Source organism: Camellia sinensis, chromosome 15 (genome assembly GCF_055761805.1).
Source record: "Camellia sinensis isolate YWXY chromosome 15, ASM5576180v1, whole genome shotgun sequence".
Lineage (NCBI taxonomy): Eukaryota > Viridiplantae > Streptophyta > Magnoliopsida > Ericales > Theaceae > Camellia > Camellia sinensis.
In genome coordinates, this window is record NC_138975.1 from 84,136,041 (window position 1) to 84,156,995 (window position 20,955).

The window sequence follows — 20,955 nt, forward strand, 5'->3', positions numbered from 1 at the left end:
ACGTTATAGAAAGAAGCGAGAGTAGGAAATTATTACAACGCTTTGAATATTACAAATCTAAATGGGGGAGAGAAAAAATATTACAACAAAATATATCCTCACAAACATTCTCTAATTAAAACAAAAACAGAAAAAGAAAAAAAAAAAAGAAGAAACTTCAGGGGGCCTCGGAGACCATCAAACTGTTCTACTTGACATCCGGGAGACTGTTGGATTTTGTCTAGGAGAAATTGGCTAGCCGGCCAAAAGATGAGCTAGCTGACCAAAAAGTTGGCCGGCTGGCCAATCAGGCCAGGCCAAAGCTTTTTTTTATTGCAAAAACCAGAAAAACAAACGGAAAATATGCAAGTGACTCAACTAACCACTTTCAGTTAGCTTATAACAAGTTTATGACATGAAATTAAAGCAAGAAAAGCAAAATAAGAAAGAAAATGTAAGAAAGTAAAAGAAAATAAAAAATGTGCAAAATTTACCTTACAAGAAATAATTTGATTTCTAAACTTCTTTTTGATCACTCTCAAGTTTAAGAAGTGTGTTCTCAATCCTTAGTTTGAAAATTAGAAATTCAAGTGTGGAATGGTGTTTTTGGGAGGTTTAATAGTGTGTGTGGAAGAGGGGGCGGGGGAGTTGTTTCAACTCTCTGTTTTTTTCCTTTTCAATAACACTCACTCTCTTTTGATTAAAGCTCAAGAATTTGGTTAAAACAAAATGTTTGGGATGGTTTTGGTAATAGAAGATGATATATATCAATGTATATCTAAGGGATAGAAGTTTTGGTTTCAATGTTAAAACTTATCTATTTTTTTCCTCTCTATCTTTCTTCTCTTAATTGATTCTCTCTTTTTTTTTATTCACTCCCTCTCATCCATTTTGATCCTCTCTATCTCTATATGCAATCAAGGAAGGTTGCTAAGTCAATGAGAAAGTGGAAGACAATGATGATGGGGTGACAATGGTGGTTGAAATGAATGCAACCTTATGGAAGAGGACAAACTTCCTTTTGACAATGGAGGCCAAAGAAAAACAATTGATAGAGGTAGATACACATCTCATGCATGAATATACCTAGAAAGATCTGAAATGGGCATGATCCACACGTATTCAATAAGAATTTTGCCGAAACTACCCTTCTCCTAAGCAAATTAGCCGGCCGACCAATTTGTTGGCCATCCGGCACTATTCACCAAGCACTATTCACTTAATTTTTTTTCCTTTTGTTTTTCTTAGGAAAAATAGGGTTTTTCAGTAGAATTATTAGAACTATCCATAAAAGGAATATTTTAAAAGAGAGTTTTGAATGGATCTAAAACACTTGGCTAAAATAGGTCTAAGGTTGGGAATGAAGCACAAAGTCCATCTTTTTTATTGAGAATTAAGTGAGAAACACAATTTCATTTTTATTATTGAATAATTAAAAGAAAGCGCCCAAGTCTTTGGGCCTGTCAAAATGGGGTGTCTACAACATGTTATTGTTTAGGTGTCCGACTAATTAGGTTGGCATAGCAATGTTTAATTTAGGAGTGTCATTTTTTGTTTGATTACTATTGTATAGTATCTTAAATTTTATACTCTGATGTTTCCATTTTTTATTTGTCAAATTGTTAAAAGGTTAAAAAGAGTGGTATTTTTTAATTTGTAATTTTTTAAATTGATTTTGAACCCTAATAAATGTGATTCTGAAAAAAAATATGTGTATTCGTAAGTTTTTTTTTTAAAAATTGTGCGAAATATAAAAAAATATTTTTTTGGTTACCGCAATTGTTACACTACGACCTTTACATCCCACAAGTACAACAACACCACTGCAACCATTACAATGACCGCAATCGCTTTTCGAAACCTTAGTTTATGATGACAATTGATTTTTTGCTATTTGTAATTGATTTGATGATTGCGAAAAAAAAGTGAAATGATTATATTTAGATATAACTTTTTGTGTTATTGATTATTTTATCTTATTTTATCTTTATTAGCTATTTTAAAGGTAAAAAAAACCAAAAAATCTACTTCCAAACAGGGTCATAGGTTGAACCAATGAAACTCAGCTTTTAAAGGTGCGTATGTAATTTGAGCCTGGCTAGGCTACACCAGCAGCAGCACAAAGAAGCCAGAGAGAGAGAATAGAGAGAGAGAGAGAGAGATGGGTGAGTCATCTGTGTCGCTTCCGTCGGGGCCGGACGCAAAAAAGAGGCGGGTGAGCTACTTCTACGAGCCGTCAATCGGAGACTACTACTACGGGCAGGGACACCCGATGAAGCCCCACAGAATCAGGATGGCACACAACCTGATCGTGCACTACTCCCTCCACCGGCGCATGGAGATCAACAGGCCCTTCCCGGCAGCCCCCGACGACATCCGCCTCTTCCACTCCAACGACTACGTTGACTTCCTGGCCTCCGTCACCCCTGAGACCCTCCACGATCACACCCACGCCCGCCATCTCAAGCGCTTCAACGTCGGCGAGGACTGCCCTGTCTTCGACGGCCTTTTCTCCTTCTGCCAGTCCTCCGCTGGCGGATCCATCGGCGCCGCCGTCAAACTCAATCGTCAGGACGCCGACATCGCCATCAACTGGGCCGGCGGTTTGCACCACGCCAAGAAGTCCGAGGCCTCTGGCTTTTGCTACGTCAATGACATCGTTTTGGGCATCCTTGAGCTCCTCAAGGTTCACAGGGTAATACTTTTTATTTTATATATATATATATATATATATTTTAATTTTAATTTTTTTTAAAGCTTTATTATTCATTTAATGCTAATTTTGTTTTTGCTTTTGTGATTTGTATGCTTTTGGGTGTTTTTTTGTGTGGATATTAGTTGATGTTTGTGATCTTAGGTTTTCACCTTAGTTACATTGACTGGTCATTGTTTTTGAATTTCTGATACAAATTTGTTCTTTTTACTTTTTCTGGAACAAGAGTTCCATTGTCAACATTATTTGAGGCCATTTTGGAAGTGTCTAATTTAGGATTTTACTCGTGTCTTTTATGTTTTCTACTTGTTTCTGGTTTCTTGCTTATATTGACCCCTTCATTTTTGGGTTTGGGGGAAAGTGGGAGGGGGTATTCGACTTTTTGTTCGACTGCTAAAAGGAAGCAAATAAAACTGTTTGAGCAACAACTCCAATGCTTGTAGCCAAAATGATATTGTGGAAGCCATTTTTTGGCCACCAACAGTGCTCCAATGGTTCATTGCCATTTTGACACCACCAACTCTGATATTAATTTTTGACCATTGAATGTACTCACCAAAAGTCTCATGTGATCATGGTGTGCTTTTTGCTTATGTTGCAAATTTGAAATTTTGGCTAGGGTTTATGCACACACCAATGGAGGGTTATATAGAGAGTTAAGGGTCTAGTCAGAAAATGGCTTTAGCAAGATTTTAGCTTGCAAATGGAGGTGCTCTGTCATGACCCCAACCCGTCCCAAACAAGAGCATGATATTTCAAGACTTAGCTTTCAAACATGATACATGATACATAGAGAAGAGTATTCCAAGGATTCTTCCCAAACAAGAGCATGATATTTCAAGACTTAGCTTTCAAACATGATACATAGAGATGAGCATTCCAAGGATTCTTGAGCATCAAGGTGTTATTGGCATGGATCTCTCAATAACTAGGACTTAACAAGGTGTTATTGGCATGAGTCCCCCAATAACTACGACATATTCCAATGGTGTCATTTTCATACATGATACAAGAGTATATTCATGATGGAACATTAGCGTAGCTTTCATAAATTAACATAGGTTTTGCATTTCGAATCATAACTTAACAAACATAACTTTATATTACTACTTGCAAATGGCACTTGAACAAAAAGTCTACTTCCGAAGTGCTTGACCTACACAATAAACATACAAATATCGATGAGGCATAATGCAAGGCAACCTAGGTTCACTTAACTTTAGCTTTTCTTTAATAATCAAACATGCTTTAAGTTGGTTTCTAGCTGTGCTTTATTTTTATTCAGGTTCAAAACATGCGTAAGTGCTCTGTTTGGCTGCATGGGCATTGAAATCTGGCCACATGTGCGGAGACAAAACAGTCCCCAACTAATGTTTGGCCGCACGTGTGGTGGCCTAGGCCGCGTGAGCAGTGGTTCATGCAGTGGTAATTTTGGCTTTGTCTGCTCGTGTGGTGGATGGTAACCGCTCGAGCACCTGTTGAGCAGAATTTTGGGCTGGTGCGTATTCTTGGTGTTCTAACTTCATTTTCTTCATCCCCAAGCTCCAAAACATGATATTTGATGTACCAAATCATGAAAATATGATGCAAGGTTCATAAAAACTCATTTGAATGCATGAATTTAAGATTAAGCCAACAAAAAATGTGATTTGATTCAAGAACTTCACAACTTAACTTCTTTTCAAACCCTTTCTCATTTTCTTCATTTCCATCTTTCAAAACATGATGTTTAACGCTTCAAAACATGAATTGATCATGTGTATTTCATGGGTAAACACGTGTATGCAATAAATTCTGAGCTTAAAGAGATCAAAACATGGTTTTTCTTAGCAAATCTTCAAGACTATTTTCTTTTCCTTAACTCTCTACAAAACTCCAACTTTAATCCTTCAAAATCTATGCTAAGGGGGTGTTTGGAAGAAGGTTTTGGGCTAAAATAGCAAATAAGAAAAAATGTCACATCTAAACCATAGTCATTTCACTTTTTTCTCTCACATCCATCAAATTAACTACAAAAAAGCCCAATTATAATCCCAAACTTAATTTTTTTAGCTAGGCCAAAAATGCCAAAAAGTCAACTAAAATAGTCAAGTTCCTAAACCAGCCCTAAATGATTTTCTAACTATATTAAATCAATAATACAATAAAGAGGGTTGAATTTCTTACCTTTTAGTGAATTTCTCCTAATTTTCCAAGCCTAAATCTTCAATTGATTTTTTTCTTTTCTCCTTTCTTTCTCTTGTTCTTGCTCTCAAGATCACCAAACTCCAACTTTCAAGATTTCTTTCAAACTCTCTCCAAGCTTCTATTTTGTTTGATGTAAAAGATTAATTAGCTTAAGTATTTTACTAATTGTCCCATTAGCTTAATTGACCAAGCTTAGTCTTAATTAATCAGGTTTAGTCCTTAATCTTCATTAGTCTAATTAATCCTTAATCTTCATTAGTCTAATTAATCTTGCTTAAATTTTGCTAATCTCGCTTAATTTCTAATAAAGTACTCATTAAATTCTACTCGTTAGACTAAGATCGTGAAGCTCCTCACTTAGGATTTCCTGAATCATCTAAGTGTTCAATATTTAAGTTCAAGATAAATTCCCTAACTCTTTAATACTTATTAAATCTCTTGTCAAAGTTCCATGTTCAAATTCTTCTAGACTCCTTAGGTTCTCTATCAATTGCAAACATTCCTAAGTTTTCTAACTAATGTATTCATCTTCTAAGTTGTTATCCTAACGATTCATAGTTTTTCTCTAGAACATTTTAACGTAGTCAAATTAGGGTAAGTATTCAGTTACGTCAAGTAAAAATGCTTCCAGTGTGATACATAAGTTCAAGAGATGACTACTTCCTTAGTCTTAACAGTTAGCAAGGAAATTCATGTGTTCAAAACTTATTAACTATTCATTTCTAAGCTTTACATTAATATTTTGTATAATAAGATAGTTAATTTGACTTATAGAGCATTCAAAAGTGGATAATAATAATATGGTTATGGCACGTGGTATTATTTAGGGTGTTACATGCTCTGAGCTCAAAATCTTAAGACATGTTAGTGTTGGAGTTACTAATGTGAGATTCTGATACGTTCATCTTTGTGACAACCTTGCAACCTAAGATGCCCATACACTTATGTGGAGGAAGCATGTCGTGTCCGATACCCATGTTGAACACTGACATACTTTGGATACTCTTAAAAGCATGTCTGACATTTCTTCAACGTGTTTTAATTAAACAATCAAATTGATATTATTGGACACTTTCTTGACACTTCTAGAGGTTATAGTAGTATAGGGGTTACATAATAAAATTAACCCATGCGGACATTTCGATAACACTTCTTAAACCCTCCGAATATGTTTTGAAACATTTATAAGATAAATATATCATGTATATTACAATGTTCTATAATTGTTTTGTATTCTTTAGAATATAATTGTTACATGAATGCCATCTTAATGTTTAAGTTATGAAATATAACTTTTTATGTAATTAGTTTTATATAACTTATTTTCTTTATCTTTGAATAAATGATTCATATATATGACAAATGATTAATTTATAAAAATATAAAATTTTATTGTGTCCCAAGTGTATGATGTTTTGCATTTTTTTAAAATTGGCGTGTTGGTGTGTCGCGACTCTATCCCACCCCAAATAGGATGATGTAGTGATCGTTTAGTAGTCGGAGGCTACCAAAGGCCTAACTTTCAAAACAGGTTGGACTCCTATGATAATTGGGGCAATTGTTTCAATTTTGAGTGCAAAAGTCATTACTTGCTTATATTGAATCCATTTGAAACATCCATTCAGAGCAGTGCATAATTATATGAAATGAAAGCATATATTCCTCTTGGATTGTTATCTATATCATTACATGATTTAAACAATAAAATAAAATACAACACTTATGATATAGCTTTACAAAACCAGTAGAAGCACTTGAGACCGACTTCTAATCAACTTCTCTTCATACCCGGACTCTTCATCACCTACTACACACACACACACACACACACACACACACACATATATATATATATATAAGGGAGGGGTGAGTTATTGCCTAGTGAATAATATGAAAGTAAAGTAGTAAATGAATAAATCCCAAGCTCATTAGTAAAGAATCACTCCATATAGCATTTACAGCCATTCAAATATTTCATAAGAATAATTCATAATCAAAGCATGATACATGGTAGTACATCTATTAGAGCCTCTTAATGGAATAAGCGACCTGGAAACGATTAGACAATCCACACTTCAGTGGCGGTGGAGTTGAAACATAGCCATGGTACATTTAGGGTGTGTTTGTTTAGACGGATTGGATAAGAGGGAATTTTAATCCGTCGGACTGTTAGTCTTAGGATACATTGTCCTTGGATTATTTGGTTGGAAAGGATGCGCATCTTATGTTTGTTTAGTCATGAGATTAGATGTCTAGATTGGACTATTCTATTGAATCCTATGTTTGTTTAGTTATAGGATTAGAAGTCTGAATTGGACTATTTTATTGAATCCTATGTATATCCTATTTTATTTATTTATTTACTAAAATTTTTAAAAAATTAGATAAATAGAACATCAATAAAAATTACATAAATTTATTTTAATTTTTAGTTGAGATTTTTAAATTTTATTTTACGTTATTAAGTACAATTAATTTTATTTTAAATTTAAATTTTATTTTATTTAAGCAAAACCAGGCACAAAAGCACTCACCGGTGGTCGCCTCGGTTGACTGGCTGGTCAATCGAGCGGTCAACCGGCCAAAAATTGTAATGCCATGGACAAGCTAACCTAAGTTTTTTGTCTCACATCCCCCTTGGGATAGAACAATCCAACGTATTTGGGACTAGTAGTCTGGTGCAAAATTTTTGAACCAAATAATGGACTATTCCATCCACCGAACATGGAGTCCTATCCCATGCCCCTATCTCTCCAAACAAATGTGCTCTTAGACTATCCCCAATGGCTGGGACTATCTACGGATGCCATAGATAGATTTAAACAAAATACGGGATATTTATTCCTTCATAACAAAATTAGAATTTCACGGAATATGACATATTATCAAGTTTTCAAAACTAATTTTCGAACATAACTTTAGTATAATATTACTCCCAAATGGCTCATCGATCAAAGGGTTTCTCTTCCTAAGCTTGACCTTCACAAGGCATAAACAAGACATTGAAAATAATTCAATTTACAAGCTTCTACTTCAATTCAAGTGCCTAAACTTACCTTAATATGTCTTTCTTAGTTTCTTAGATTGTTCAAGGTCTTTACCTTATTCCAAGTCTAAATCAAGTGTCAAATGCATGCCTAGAAGCATCGTGGGTGATTAATGCTTGATGAATATTGAAGTGTGCCAAAGACGTAAGTTTGAGAGCTCCAAGTATACCTCAACAGTCTCATATGTTTTGTATCAGAAAATATCATGCTTAGATGTTTCAAGGAAATAGGAAGAAATGAAAGAAAACTAAGTTAGGAAAGGAGTTAGCATGAAATGGTTAAAAAAAAAGTGAGTAGCCTTCACTATTTTAAACATCTCTTTTTATACATGGAATTTGGATGTGAGACTATCACCATTAGAAACTAGATTTCAGGAGCTTAAATCTCAAGAATCGCTTAAAACTGCGTCCGGATGTGAGAAATATGCCTATTTGAAATTGGGCTGAAATAGGGAAATCCGCTCGGGTGGATTGTTGGGGTTGCATGGGCAGATTTAAGTAGTAGCGAAAATCTAGTTTTGGGGGTTGAGCTGCTTGAGCAGAAGTCAAATCTGCTCGATCGGATCTGGCTGTTTTAAAACATTTGGGTTGAGTTTGAAAATCTATTCCTTTTCTCATCTTCTTCCCTTTCTTTCTAGGGTTTCAAGACCTGACTTTGAGCTTCTAAAGCTCTTGAAAACATGAATAAACATGAAAATAAGCTTTTTAAAAACAATAAGATCATCAAAACTATATCAAAACTTCAAGATTTCTAATTTCTTATCTTCATTTCAATTCTTTTGTAATCTTCTTCCTCTCCCTCCTTCAAAACATGAATTTAAATATGCAAAATCATTGAAAGCTATGAGAAATCATGAGCATAGAACTTCCTATGAGCTAGGAACATCAAAAACTAGATCAAGCTAGCAAGAATTTGAGACCCTTTACTTGTTCTTCAATTACCCTAAGTCCTCCTTATCTTTTCTCTTCATTTCTTCTATACTAACCCAAATTGATTCTAGTTTCTTCTTAATCTTAGGTGATTGATAGGTTAGCTACATGATTTAGGGTTTAATTTTACCTCTAGGATGATCAAAAATGGTGATTTAGGTTGAAATTCTTGAAGTTCTTCAAGCTTTTCGTCTTTCCGTCATCTTTCTCCTTCTTCTTGCTCTTTCTCTTTTCTTCAGCAGAATTTCCTCTCTTCTTGACTTGGTTTGGCTTATATAAGGTAGACAAGAGTTATGAGGGACAAAAGGAGAGGTATACGTGTGCTTTATCAAATTGTCTAATTTTATTTGCTTAGTTTAACTAATCTTGCTTATTTGGTTAACCAAGGTTTGTACTAATTAATCAAGGTTTAACTTAATCATACCTAACTTAATTAATCGTAATTATGGCTCACTAATCATACTTAATTAACACTGATCCTTATTAGCAAAATAATAAATGGCATTAAAATGACGAGTACATTTTCTTTAAGCTCCTTAATTAGTGCATTGGCACATCCTAGCATTCACAAATTCTAAACTTAAGGTATCCCCCAACTCTTAATGATCTACAAGTATTTCTGTTCTTAAGTTTGTCTCATCAAGGCATGTTTTTCATTTCTAAGTTTCTTGCCAATTGTATTCATCTTCTAGGGTTTCTTCTTATCAATTCATATTTCTATCTTTTAGAGTATTGTAAGGTGATAAAATTAAGGTAAATATTCGGTCATGTAATGTAAAAATACTTTTGATATAATGCACACTTACTTGCTATGCTCAAGATGGGACTAATTCTTAAGTCTGAATAGTGGATGGTAGAATTTTCATGTTCAAAGTTTCCTAGCTACCCATTTCCAAGCTTTATATTAAGTACTTAGTATACTAAGATAATTAATTTGACTTACAATATTCAATGGTAGATAATCGTATAGTCATAGCATGTGGCGTTCTTTGGGGTGTCACATGGTGCGTCCGTTTCATGTTGCGTGCCCGTGTTAGTGCTATTTAGTTTGTAACAAAATGGAGTGTTATGGCTTTAATTTGTTACCACGAAATCATTTTTATGATACAATTGCATAGCATAAAAATTGGGTAGAATTCCATGAGTCATGGCTAGGTTATAGCATGTTCTGATTATTTATACATTGGGCATGATCCATAGAAACAAGTGTTTATAGCGTTTCTACAAATATATTTCAATAGCATAAAAAAAAAAGATGCATTGGAAAGTGAAAGAGGTATAATCTTCCTATCAAATGGGAAGCATGGTAGTGGTGGAGTTTATGGGAATAAATCATTAGCTGGCTTATTATTTAATTAGATTCATCATAGTCAATTTATCTAATTGGAAGTGTATTATGTGGATACACTGTTATTTGTTGCTGACAGCTAGTTGGCACATTTTTATCATGTTATGATTTTTGTTTTTTATTTTTTAATTTCAAGCTTTTGGGAGTAGTGTTGTCAGTGAGTTTCATGAATTTTTATTTTGTCGAACCAATCATGTTATAAATTGACGTTTTGTACCTGCCAAAATGAAAAACTTGGTCTTTCCCTTTCCCTTAAACTTTGTTCAATCTGTAATCTATTTTGTAATTTCTATTTTTTGTTACACTGATTTTTAGATATTGTCTAGATTCCTAGTGTATGCCCTTTTGAGTTGCTTTTAATTGTCTCACATTGTTTTTCTTTCCTCATTATTTCCTAACATTATTCCACAGCCACCAAGCTTTCACTTACACTTCATGCAACTTGCAATCTAATTTTTATTTTTTGGGTACACCGATTTCTAGATAGTCCAGATTTCTAGTGTATGGCCTTTTGAGTTGCTTTTAATTGCCTACTCTGCATAAACTCACATGGTTTTTCTTTCTCCTTATTTCCTAATATTATTCCACAGCCATCAAATTTTTTCTTTTGTTTTCTTTTGTGTGTGTGTGTGTGTGGTCATTTTACCATAACTTTTCAACACATTTTTTCTGATCCACTCAATGTTATTGGACAGCGTGTACTGTATGTAGACATCGATGTCCACCATGGAGATGGTGTTGAGGAGGCATTTTTTACCACAGATAGGGTGATGACGGTGTCTTTCCATAAATTTGGAGACTTCTTTCCTGGCACTGGGCATATTAAAGACATTGGGGTACTGGGTGGTAAGTACTATGCGCTAAATGTTCCCTTAAATGATGGATTGGATGATGGGAGCTTCCGTGGTCTATTTCAACCTATCATCCAAAAGGTTATGGAGGTTTATCAGCCAGATGCAGTTGTTCTCCAATGTGGAGCTGATTCATTGTCTGGTGATAGATTGGGGTGTTTCAACTTGTCTGTGAAAGGCCATGCAGATTGCCTTCGTTTTCTTAGATCTTTCAATGTCCCTCTAATGGTTTTGGGTGGGGGAGGCTATACAATTCGGAATGTTGCCCGCTGTTGGTGCTATGAGGTCTCTCTCTGCCTTTGCTTTTGATATTTCACATAACTTCTATTTTTGTTGGAATGTTATTGGTTGAAGCTCAGTTTGTTGTTACATTGTTGCAGACAGCAGTTGCTGTTGGGGTGGAACCTGATAATAAATTGCCTTACAATGAGTATTATGAATACTTTGGCCCAGATTACACTCTTCATGTTGAACCAAGCTCTGTGGAGAACTTGAACTCCGCCAAAGATTTGGAAAAAATAAGGTAATTTTTTCGATTGATAATTTTCTTTGAGTAATTATAAGTTGCTATATTGTATTGGGTGAGATGAGATATTATATGTATTATCATTTATTCTTAAATTATAAACAATGGCGACTCCAAATTTTTTTGTTAGTGGTGTAAATAAAAAACTTACCTTCATAAAGGGTTGTGCTGTTACCAATCCCTTTTTTTACCAAAAACTCACCATATTTTGTCCTTGTTACGCAACTTTTGCACAAAAGTTAATAGTACTATCCCTCCCAAGAGGAAAAGAACGAAAGTGTAATGGGCCTTCAGTGGTGGTGGTGGTTGAAGGATGTCACCAGCAGTGGTGCTTGAAGGTGGAGGTTGCTGAAGATGGCGGGTGTCTGGATATGGTGGTCAGCAGTGGTAATGGATTGTAGGTAGTGATCGTAGGCGGTGAGGGAGAAATGAATGAAAATTTATTTTCAAAAAATGAAAACAACTTTTTTTTTTTGGGTTGCAAAAATTTTAATAAATTTTGTAATGTTTTCTATTTTTTGAAAATGAAAATAGACACCAAATGAGTTTTTGTTTATAATTTTTAAGATTTTTATAAATATAAGCAATAGCTTATAAATATAAACGTTATCAAACAAATCCTAAACTTTTATATGGTGTGTTCAAACGAATGGAATTGAAATCCAGGGGTTCAAAACTATCTTTTTTGTGGAGTCAATTGTGCTGACTTTTTTTCTAAAATGCCAACATTTATTTAATATATTTTTTCCCCTTTCCTTCAATGGGTTCGAGTGACACCCCTGATTAATAGGTTACGATGCCTCTGATGATAAAAATGTTTAGCAATACACTAAAATATCTGGTGATGTTGAATACATTTTGTGTTTTGCATCAATGTCAAATCAATTTTATATATAGCAAATTGGCAATGCTCATGAGCCAAGAAGAGTTTGGACCATCAGTAAATGGGAAACCGATAATTCCTTGTAGATTCTCCCTTTCCACTTGTAGGAAGCAAGGATGACCAGCATTACGAGTCAGCTGGAGTTTGAGTTTTTCTTTTCTTTACTTTCCCCCCCAAAACCAATCTTACAAAATAGAGCTTAGGTAGATTACAAATGTCTGTGAATCAGTGTTTGGGTGGTACCAGTCTTTGGAGCTCATCTTGGACTTTCAAGCTCACAACCCAAGGTCACATTTCGATCAGATTATCACTTCTTGTTAGGTAATTATGCTAAAGACTAAGCATGTAAACTTACATGAGATGTATTACAATTTTATAATATAAAAATGTATTATGGGAGAGCTTTTGGGGCCACTATCTTTTCCCTTCTTCATATTTTTTATAATGACTTTTTGTGTGCAGTGGAAGGGTAAAGGTAAATTATTGATTTTTATGACATGACTTTTTGATTTTGGAGGGGTAAAGGTAATTTTTTTTTGATTTTGAAGGGATCAAAATAAAATTATATTGTTTTGAGGGGCCAATATGTTAATTTCTTTTAACAAGTAGTTATGGGGTTAATAGCAAGTTTATAAAGTTTTTGTGTTTCCATGTGTTTCATTGTGTACTTGAGCCAGTAGATCATTGCATACTGCATTCTTGGTATTGACTGTTTCTTGTGATGATCTTGATTTTCGGTTTAAGTTCTCATGCCTAACAGTTGTGATGGTGGCTTCAATTGATGTTTTTACATGTTCATTGTGCTTAAATGCCTTGGAATAGGGGTAATGTTTCTCTATTTTATCATGAACGAAGAAGATTTTGTTGACAAAGGAAAAAAAGGCAATAGGGCTTTCCAGAAATAAGGGCTTGTTCCAGAAATCAAGCTAACAAAGCCCAACACTTGAATCCTTAAAAATTCTTATAAGAAAAAAGGGCTTTCCAGAAATAACAATGAGAAGATATGTGTGACGTTATGTAGGTGCTCTCCTATTTTTCTTATTTTAGTGTCAATCTGCCTACCTGTAAGCAAATCAATGGCCATTTGAGGAAGTACAGAATACAAAAGCCTAAATATTTATATACCATGTTAGGTGTTAATGATCTACGCATTGTGGATGCCATGCCTTTTTGGGTATAAGGCGCGTTTCCACCCAATGTTGTACCAACTTATATTCGAGAGTCGCCACTTAATTTTAGGGCAATTAAGAAACCTGTAACAATGAAAACTAAGTACAGGCACAAGTCCATCACAAGCAAATATCTCGGTTCAGGAACTTAGGTACAAGAGGGGAAGGTTATTAATTGATGCGCCCCCTCTTGCCCAATCAAGTGATTGGCCTCTATTAACCTTTTATTTTATGAGATTAAATAATTAATTATTCCACAAAATTCATTGTTAACCCTAATTCATTTACTAAACCTAACAACTAGGTGATTGAATAAAATACACATCATTCAAGTTCGATTAATGAATACAATCAAATCAATTTTCCACAAAACAATGATTTTCTTACAAAAAGATGGCTTAAATATCATATGATCATAAACATAACCCAACTCAAACAATATGTGAAAAGGCATTCAAAACACTCAATTGATCATCAAAAACACATAAATTGAATTATTTGAAGAGCAATGCACCCAACAAGCAACATGCTATGAAAAGAGGACTCACCTGGATTCCACCGCAAAGCGCCCAACATGAATGATATGAATTAAATAATACACATGAACCTAAACACGCAACTAAACACACACAATGCAAACCTAAGCCCGGTTTAAGAACTACTAACATGATTTAATGCAAATAAAGCAACTAACACATAAAAATAAATGTGCAGAATATTATATGATGATTAAACCGGGCTATATGCATGATAATATCAAGATTAAACTAACCCTAACATGCTCCTAATAAACATTCATTTAAACATGCAAAACAAACCAAAAAAATGTCCTATATGGTTATGATGAACTAGTACCCTAACCATGATCTAATAATGAAAACATGAATTAAAAGGTACTGAAATTAAAGAGAAACAGAAACTCGCTGGTTTGAAACAAACCGAAGAACACAACTACAAAGCAAGTAAAACATGCTTGAATGCTTCCCTCAAGCTTTGGCAAGGCTATGGATGTTTTTCTTCAAACCTTAGATCTCTTTTAATTGCTAAAGCTGCTGTAGGGTTTGTTATTTTCGGAGTTTAGGGTTTGGGTGGAAGGGAGGTGGCTATTCTCTCTTAAAACTCACTTAAAGTTGGCCAAAACTTCAATTCTTTCAAAGAGGGGATGAGGGGTTGTATTTATAGGCTTAGGGAATGCTTGGAGAACACCCTAGGTCGTCCTAGGGTTGCCTCATCGCATTCGCCTTGCGCCTCCCGAAGAAATAGCAACTTAAAAAAAATTCTGGGTGTCGGTGGGATGTGTTGCCTCACATCTCCGCGACACTTTCGTATTTTGGGTATATCTCTCGTCCGATATCGGATTGAGGCAAATCAAGTGGTGTTGGGAAGCTAATTCGAATGGCTACAATTTTGTGTGAAATAGACATTTTCAATTTTGACTTTTCCTAAGTGAAAATAGGCTCTCAAGACGAGCCTAAAAACGGTAATTTTGGCTAAAAATAGTTTTTGGCATAAAAATGATAGTATAGCAGCTCTAACAATTTTAAGCATCTCAAAGGTTGAAATTATGATACCTTTCATCATCGGGAAGCATTTCAAGCACCTAAGTTTTAACGGTCGGTCAAAATGGGGTGTCTACACATACCCAGTAGCCTTCTTGCATGGAATTCATCTATTTGGAATTGACATGCTTCTAGTATTTAGGTGATTTGAGTGTCAAAGACGTATCCCTTGCCATGGAGCAAGAATATCACTGTATAGGAATTTTGAATCTCGTCTGTGTTAGACAAAGCACCCAAATGGTATTTCACCAAATAAAGGGCATGAAATTGTCCACACCTTGGGTTATGTGAGCTGGTAAGAAAATATTTTTTTTGGCAAGTAGTTTTTTGAAGAACAAAATGACACTCCAATAATTATGAAATCTGCTTAAAACAAATCTAATGCATTTCTTCTCATTCCCACGGAACTTAAATTTCTCCATCAAAATTTTTGAAAAAAGTGAAAATGCTTCCATTAGGGGCACCTCTATCCCTACAATCTCTTGAAATTTTAACCTGATTTTTTTTTGTTCTTCAATGGTAGCTGCATCACAAATCACTCAAGTCCTTTCATGCTGGCCTTCTAAATGCCCACACCATAACTTCTGAAACAACCTTTCACCGCTACCCTTCACTATTCCTTCTATACTTTCAAGCAATTGGTTTCCATGGGGCTCCCAATGTGAAGTAAAACTACGTAGCCATTTAAACAAGGGGGATTTAGTCAAAGCCCCCTCATAATAAAACTTTAATGCATTAAGGACAAGAAAAATAAGTTTTCCTTGAAAAATCCAACATATACCACTATTACCAAAATATTAAACTTTAAAATAATTTAACTTTTGATCTAGATGTCGGTTTTTAATAAAATTAGTATTTTTAGAATCCTCACATCAAGATTTATCAAATAAGATCCATGTTGATTATGAAATTTCTAAAAAAAATAAAAAAATAAAAATAATTATTTTGTTCGAAATTGATGTAAACAATAACATGTTACTCTATTTGACAGTAACATGTTACTTTGTCTCACAATAACATGTTACTCTGGTTCACAATAATGTGTTATTCTGGCAATATTGTTCAAGAAAAAAAAATGATATTTTACTTTGTCCTTACTCAATTATGCGCTTCCTCTCCTTAGGAGGTTTATGAAGCAAAATAAATTAGGCTGTCATTTTCACCAAACAAGGGTCCAATGGAGGGGTTTTTGCTTAATTTCCCTTTAAATAAACAGAAGTGCTTGGTTCATAAGAACTAAACCACCCACAATCGTAGGAGTGCAATCAACCTTCCAATCCCTTGTGTTCTACTTGAATTTGTCTGGCATACCACCCAAAGAAATCTTAATGATTGAAACGGGTATTTTGAAAATCAACATAAAATAGGTTGGCAAGCTTTCTGAACTAAATGAAAATCAGGTTAACCTTTTCCCTACAACTCCTTTTACAATCACTCAATCTTACCTCCTTACCATAGAGTCACAAAACATCTTGGTTTTAAAAGAGGAACACGAGGACTATCTAAGATATAAGAGGAAGGAGGAGCCTTCTGGTCTGCACCCCAGAAAGTTCTTCTCATCATTGGAAACTTGTGGTCTGTAGAATTGTTGGTAAAATTAGTGGTAGGATTCTATTTATCAAAAGATAAAATAAAATTAGCAGTAAGATTCCTACAGTACTTTTGTGCCGCTCACATAAGTTGGCTTTGCTATGTTACTGACATTAATTACCCCGTCAGAGGCATTTTAATAACCTTGCTGTCATTAAGGAGCATGTTTAAACAATTGTTCAATGACCATTGTCTTTTGCTTGTTTCATCTTGGTTGTAGTTTATGTTCTCTCTCTCTCTCTCTCTCTCTCTGAGTTATTTTTTGGTTGTGCGTGTGTTTGTTGCTGTGGCAGAACAATTTGAAACTGTGTTGTTGATTATCTTGTGCTGTTAACTTGAAAATGTCTATTCATTCTCGGTAATGTTTTTCACTGGTAGTCTATGTAATACTGCAAGTTTTGCGGCAGCGAGAGGTCGTAGAACCTATTTTGGGTGGGCACGTAAAAGATATTGTTTAAATTTGGGCTTTTAACATACAACTCAGTTATAGTTGGATTGTGTTTGGTTTGAGCATTGGAGTGTAAGAAGGACGAACCCAGTATAGAATATGATGTCTAGTTCTTTGTGGTAGAGTCTACATAATAAAATCTTCTTTAAAAGGTTGGAAACAAAATTTCAATTTTGAGCCCTCTTTTTCATCATTATGCTTTTTGAACTTGCATATTTTAAATATGATTGTTTTATATCACTGGATCTTACATCTTGTCTTGAGAAGATCACTATCATACTTCAGTGGGATGAACCCTTGGCCTTAATCAATTGAGGAACATGTCTACTGTTGATTTCTAAAACAAAATTCAATGAATTTTAAGACTTAATTGAATATTGATCATAATTTCCTTTAAATGCTTCTTCCTTGTCCATTCACATCTTTTCCTTCCTTTATTATATTTTATTTTTATATAATATAAGAAAATTATTATGAAATGTTGTTTGTTTACATATATTGTGCCATTATCCAATCAACCTAAAAAACATGGACACTACAACAGAGGAAGTGTCATGTTCGACATGTCTGACGCCGATGCTCTTCTGAGACTCCTAAACACTCTTTGGACACTCCTAAATGTGTGTCCGACACTTCTCCAACGTGTCTTAATTAAAAAATCATATTTATAATATTGGACACTTTATCGACACTTCATGGACACTTGGGCAACACTTCGTAAAAACTCTCAACACGTCCTATGTAATGAATATATTCATAATAACAATATTATGCATTCTTCAAAACACAACTTATGCATTCTAAATATGTTTTGAAATATTAATAAGATGAATACATCATGTGTATTATAGTGTTTTAAAATTGTTTTCTATTTTTTAGAATGTAATTGTTACATGAATGAATATCTTGATATTTAAGTTATGAAAAGTATAACCTTTTAATGTAGTTAGTGTTATATTACATAATTTTTTTTTATCATCTTTGAATAAATTAGTCATTTATGACATAATAAATTTGTAAAAGTATAAAATTTGTGTCCCAAGCATGTCGTGTCCTGCATTTTTTCAGAAATCAACGTGTCTGTGTCTTTGCCACTTAGCAATCAACTTCTAGAATCAAGATGGATTTTGGGCTAACCTTATTTTTTATTGGTTTTGTGCAATTGTTGATGACTATTATGATATCAATTTGATGTAGGATATGTAACGTCCCAAATATTATAAATTTTTATATAGTCAATTTTTATTAAATATTCACCGGTTTCCATCAAATAAATCCATTTCTCGTAAGGTAGTGCTTTAAGAAAAATATTATTTCTCATTTAGTAAATCTCGTTCTCAATGTACTATATGAAGCTATTACATCTTATGTGCACAATACAAGTTATTGTTCACAAAATTAAAGAAATTAAAAGTAAAGATGCCCTAATGGCGTACAAAGTTTCAAGGTTGATCCCTTGGTTACACAAAAGGCGGACATTTAGTCTCAACATACATTAGCTCGGAGCTTCAACAAATAACATTCAATGAGCCCACGTGCTCCATTCAAAATCTTCACTGCCTTGTCACTTGGGCAGTGTCACGCCGTCAATTCTTGAAATGTTGTTAGTTAGAGTGAGTTAATGTCCAGTAGGAAATACTATTAACAAGACATATAAATAATCAAAATGCATATGATCATGCCATGCACTTGTCAGGATAAAATCCATATTCTCTTTTTTAAAACAAAAATGTTCAATGCATGAATTTTCATTCAAAGTCTTATCTACAACCATGGGGTAGTAAATACGTTATGACGCCCCAAGTAAGAGTCGTAAAACCACACATAGATATATAGATTTATATACATAAAATATTCCCACATTTGCAGACTCTAATAACACCGGGGCGATGGGCACCCAAAATCTCTCTCTCCACTTTCGTCGATTTTTGAAACGGCGGGCTTGTGGACATCCAAAATCACGTTTTTTACATTTGCTGACTCTATAAACGGTAGGCTTGTGGACACTTAAAATTAAGTTTTTCCACATTCGCCGACTCTATAAACGGCAGGCTCGTGGACACCCAAAAATCTTTCCCACATTCATTTGGCAATATGCATAAGACATGGCAATTGGGCACCTTGACTCCCTGCGCGGGTACCAAATACAACGCACAATCCATTACGAAAACCCGACTCAACTACCCGGACTCCTATGCTATTTACCCCCCCTTCCAACACTTTCCAAATATCCACAAAATTGTAAGATCACAAGAGAAATTATGTTGCATATGATGCATGAGTTTTCAAATAAATTTTCCCTAAGGTTTGTTCAATTCACAACAACATTAATAGTATCAACAACCAAAAGATTTCTCCAATCTCACAATTTCCTCAATCTCAACATTTATCAATCTCAATACATATACCCAAATAGCTTCAAAAATCTCGTACCTCAACACCATTTCCATAATCCTTCACCCAATTTCAAGATTTAAGAGTCAATTTGGCCAAACCCATTATTAAATCAAATTTGAAAACTAGGATTTTTGGAAAAATTGGAGCTTTCCCTTCCTTTACACATAAAGAGTCCATATTCACCATTTCTAACAATAATCAAGAAGGATATGCATAAACTTTTTCAAAACATGAAGTAAAACCCCATTTTTATTCATCAAATCCACATTATATCACAAAATCATCCCATACATTATTATAACTCAGAAATATCACATTTATATCTCAAATCATAAATATATCAAGTTAGAAGTACCCTTACCTCAAGAGTGAAGACAAGAAGATGAATATCTAAAGAGAACTTCGAAGGTAAAGCGATTAAATCAGTAGATATGTTGGTCTTCACTTCCTCTTTGCTTATCTTGCAAAATCTAGGATGAATCTTTGATAAAAGTAGAAGAAATCAAGGTTTGGAGGCCTAGGGTTTTGGGTATGGAGGAGAGGGAGAAAAGAGAGGAAGAAAGAATGAAAAGTATAGGCCAAAAACTCACTTTAAAGTGCCTAATTTCGAACAAACCGCTCAAGCGGTCAAAACTTGGCTCGAGTGGTGAAAGAAAGCTCCCAGAATCTCTGAAATTCGCGAAATCCGCTCGAGCTGTCAAAAGTTCGCTCGAGCGGACTTGCTTCCAGCACAGGTACTCAAATTTCAAACAGGCATAACTCTCTCGTCTGGACACCGTTTTGGGCCGTTCTTGTGTCTAAATCAATGCCCCGAAAACAAGCTTTCCATTGGTTCTAGCCTCACATTCAGATTCGAAGTGTGGAAAGAGAAAAAAGGTAAAAGAGTGAAGACTGCTCATAGGACAATTATCCGAATCAATGTTTTTGGTTCAATCATACTTTACCATTATCATACCACCTCAATCAATATTCTAAAATGAATCAAAGAGGCTCCAACTACAATAATAAGAGTGTGAAGAGCAATCTCACTAGTTCAAGGAATAAGGAGTGTTATACGATAGATAGGGATAGTGTTGTAAGAACTTTGGAGCTGAATTTTTGTGGAGTTTTATGGTGGGTTAAAGCTGAAAATCAATAAGAATTTTAGGACTTCAATTAATGAATGGAATGAACTAGGTTTAGGATTGATAAACCGGATCACAACATGGCTGTTTAGGATCTGTGAACAGTAAACTGAAACAAAAAAGAAGAAAGAAGAAGAAATAGTTCTAGGAATCACTCTTAGAATCCCTTAGGTATCACATAAATCCAAAGAGGCTCCGAAGCTGT

General features: G+C 34.5%; 1 protein-coding gene across 1 annotated transcript in view; it reads left to right on the forward strand.

Annotated features, from left to right (window-relative positions):
• Positions 1–2,009: 2,009 nt before the first annotated feature.
• Positions 2,010–20,955, forward strand: part of HDA6 (histone deacetylase 6) — a 30,305-nt gene continuing 11,359 nt past the window's right edge. Inside the window, exons 1-3 of the mRNA XM_028198649.2 lie at positions 2,010–2,674; positions 10,899–11,339; positions 11,435–11,577. Coding sequence (XP_028054450.1) covers positions 2,141–2,674; positions 10,899–11,339; positions 11,435–11,577 — 1,118 coding nt within the window. The 5' untranslated portion in view covers positions 2,010–2,140. The remainder of the gene's footprint in view (positions 2,675–10,898; positions 11,340–11,434; positions 11,578–20,955) is intronic.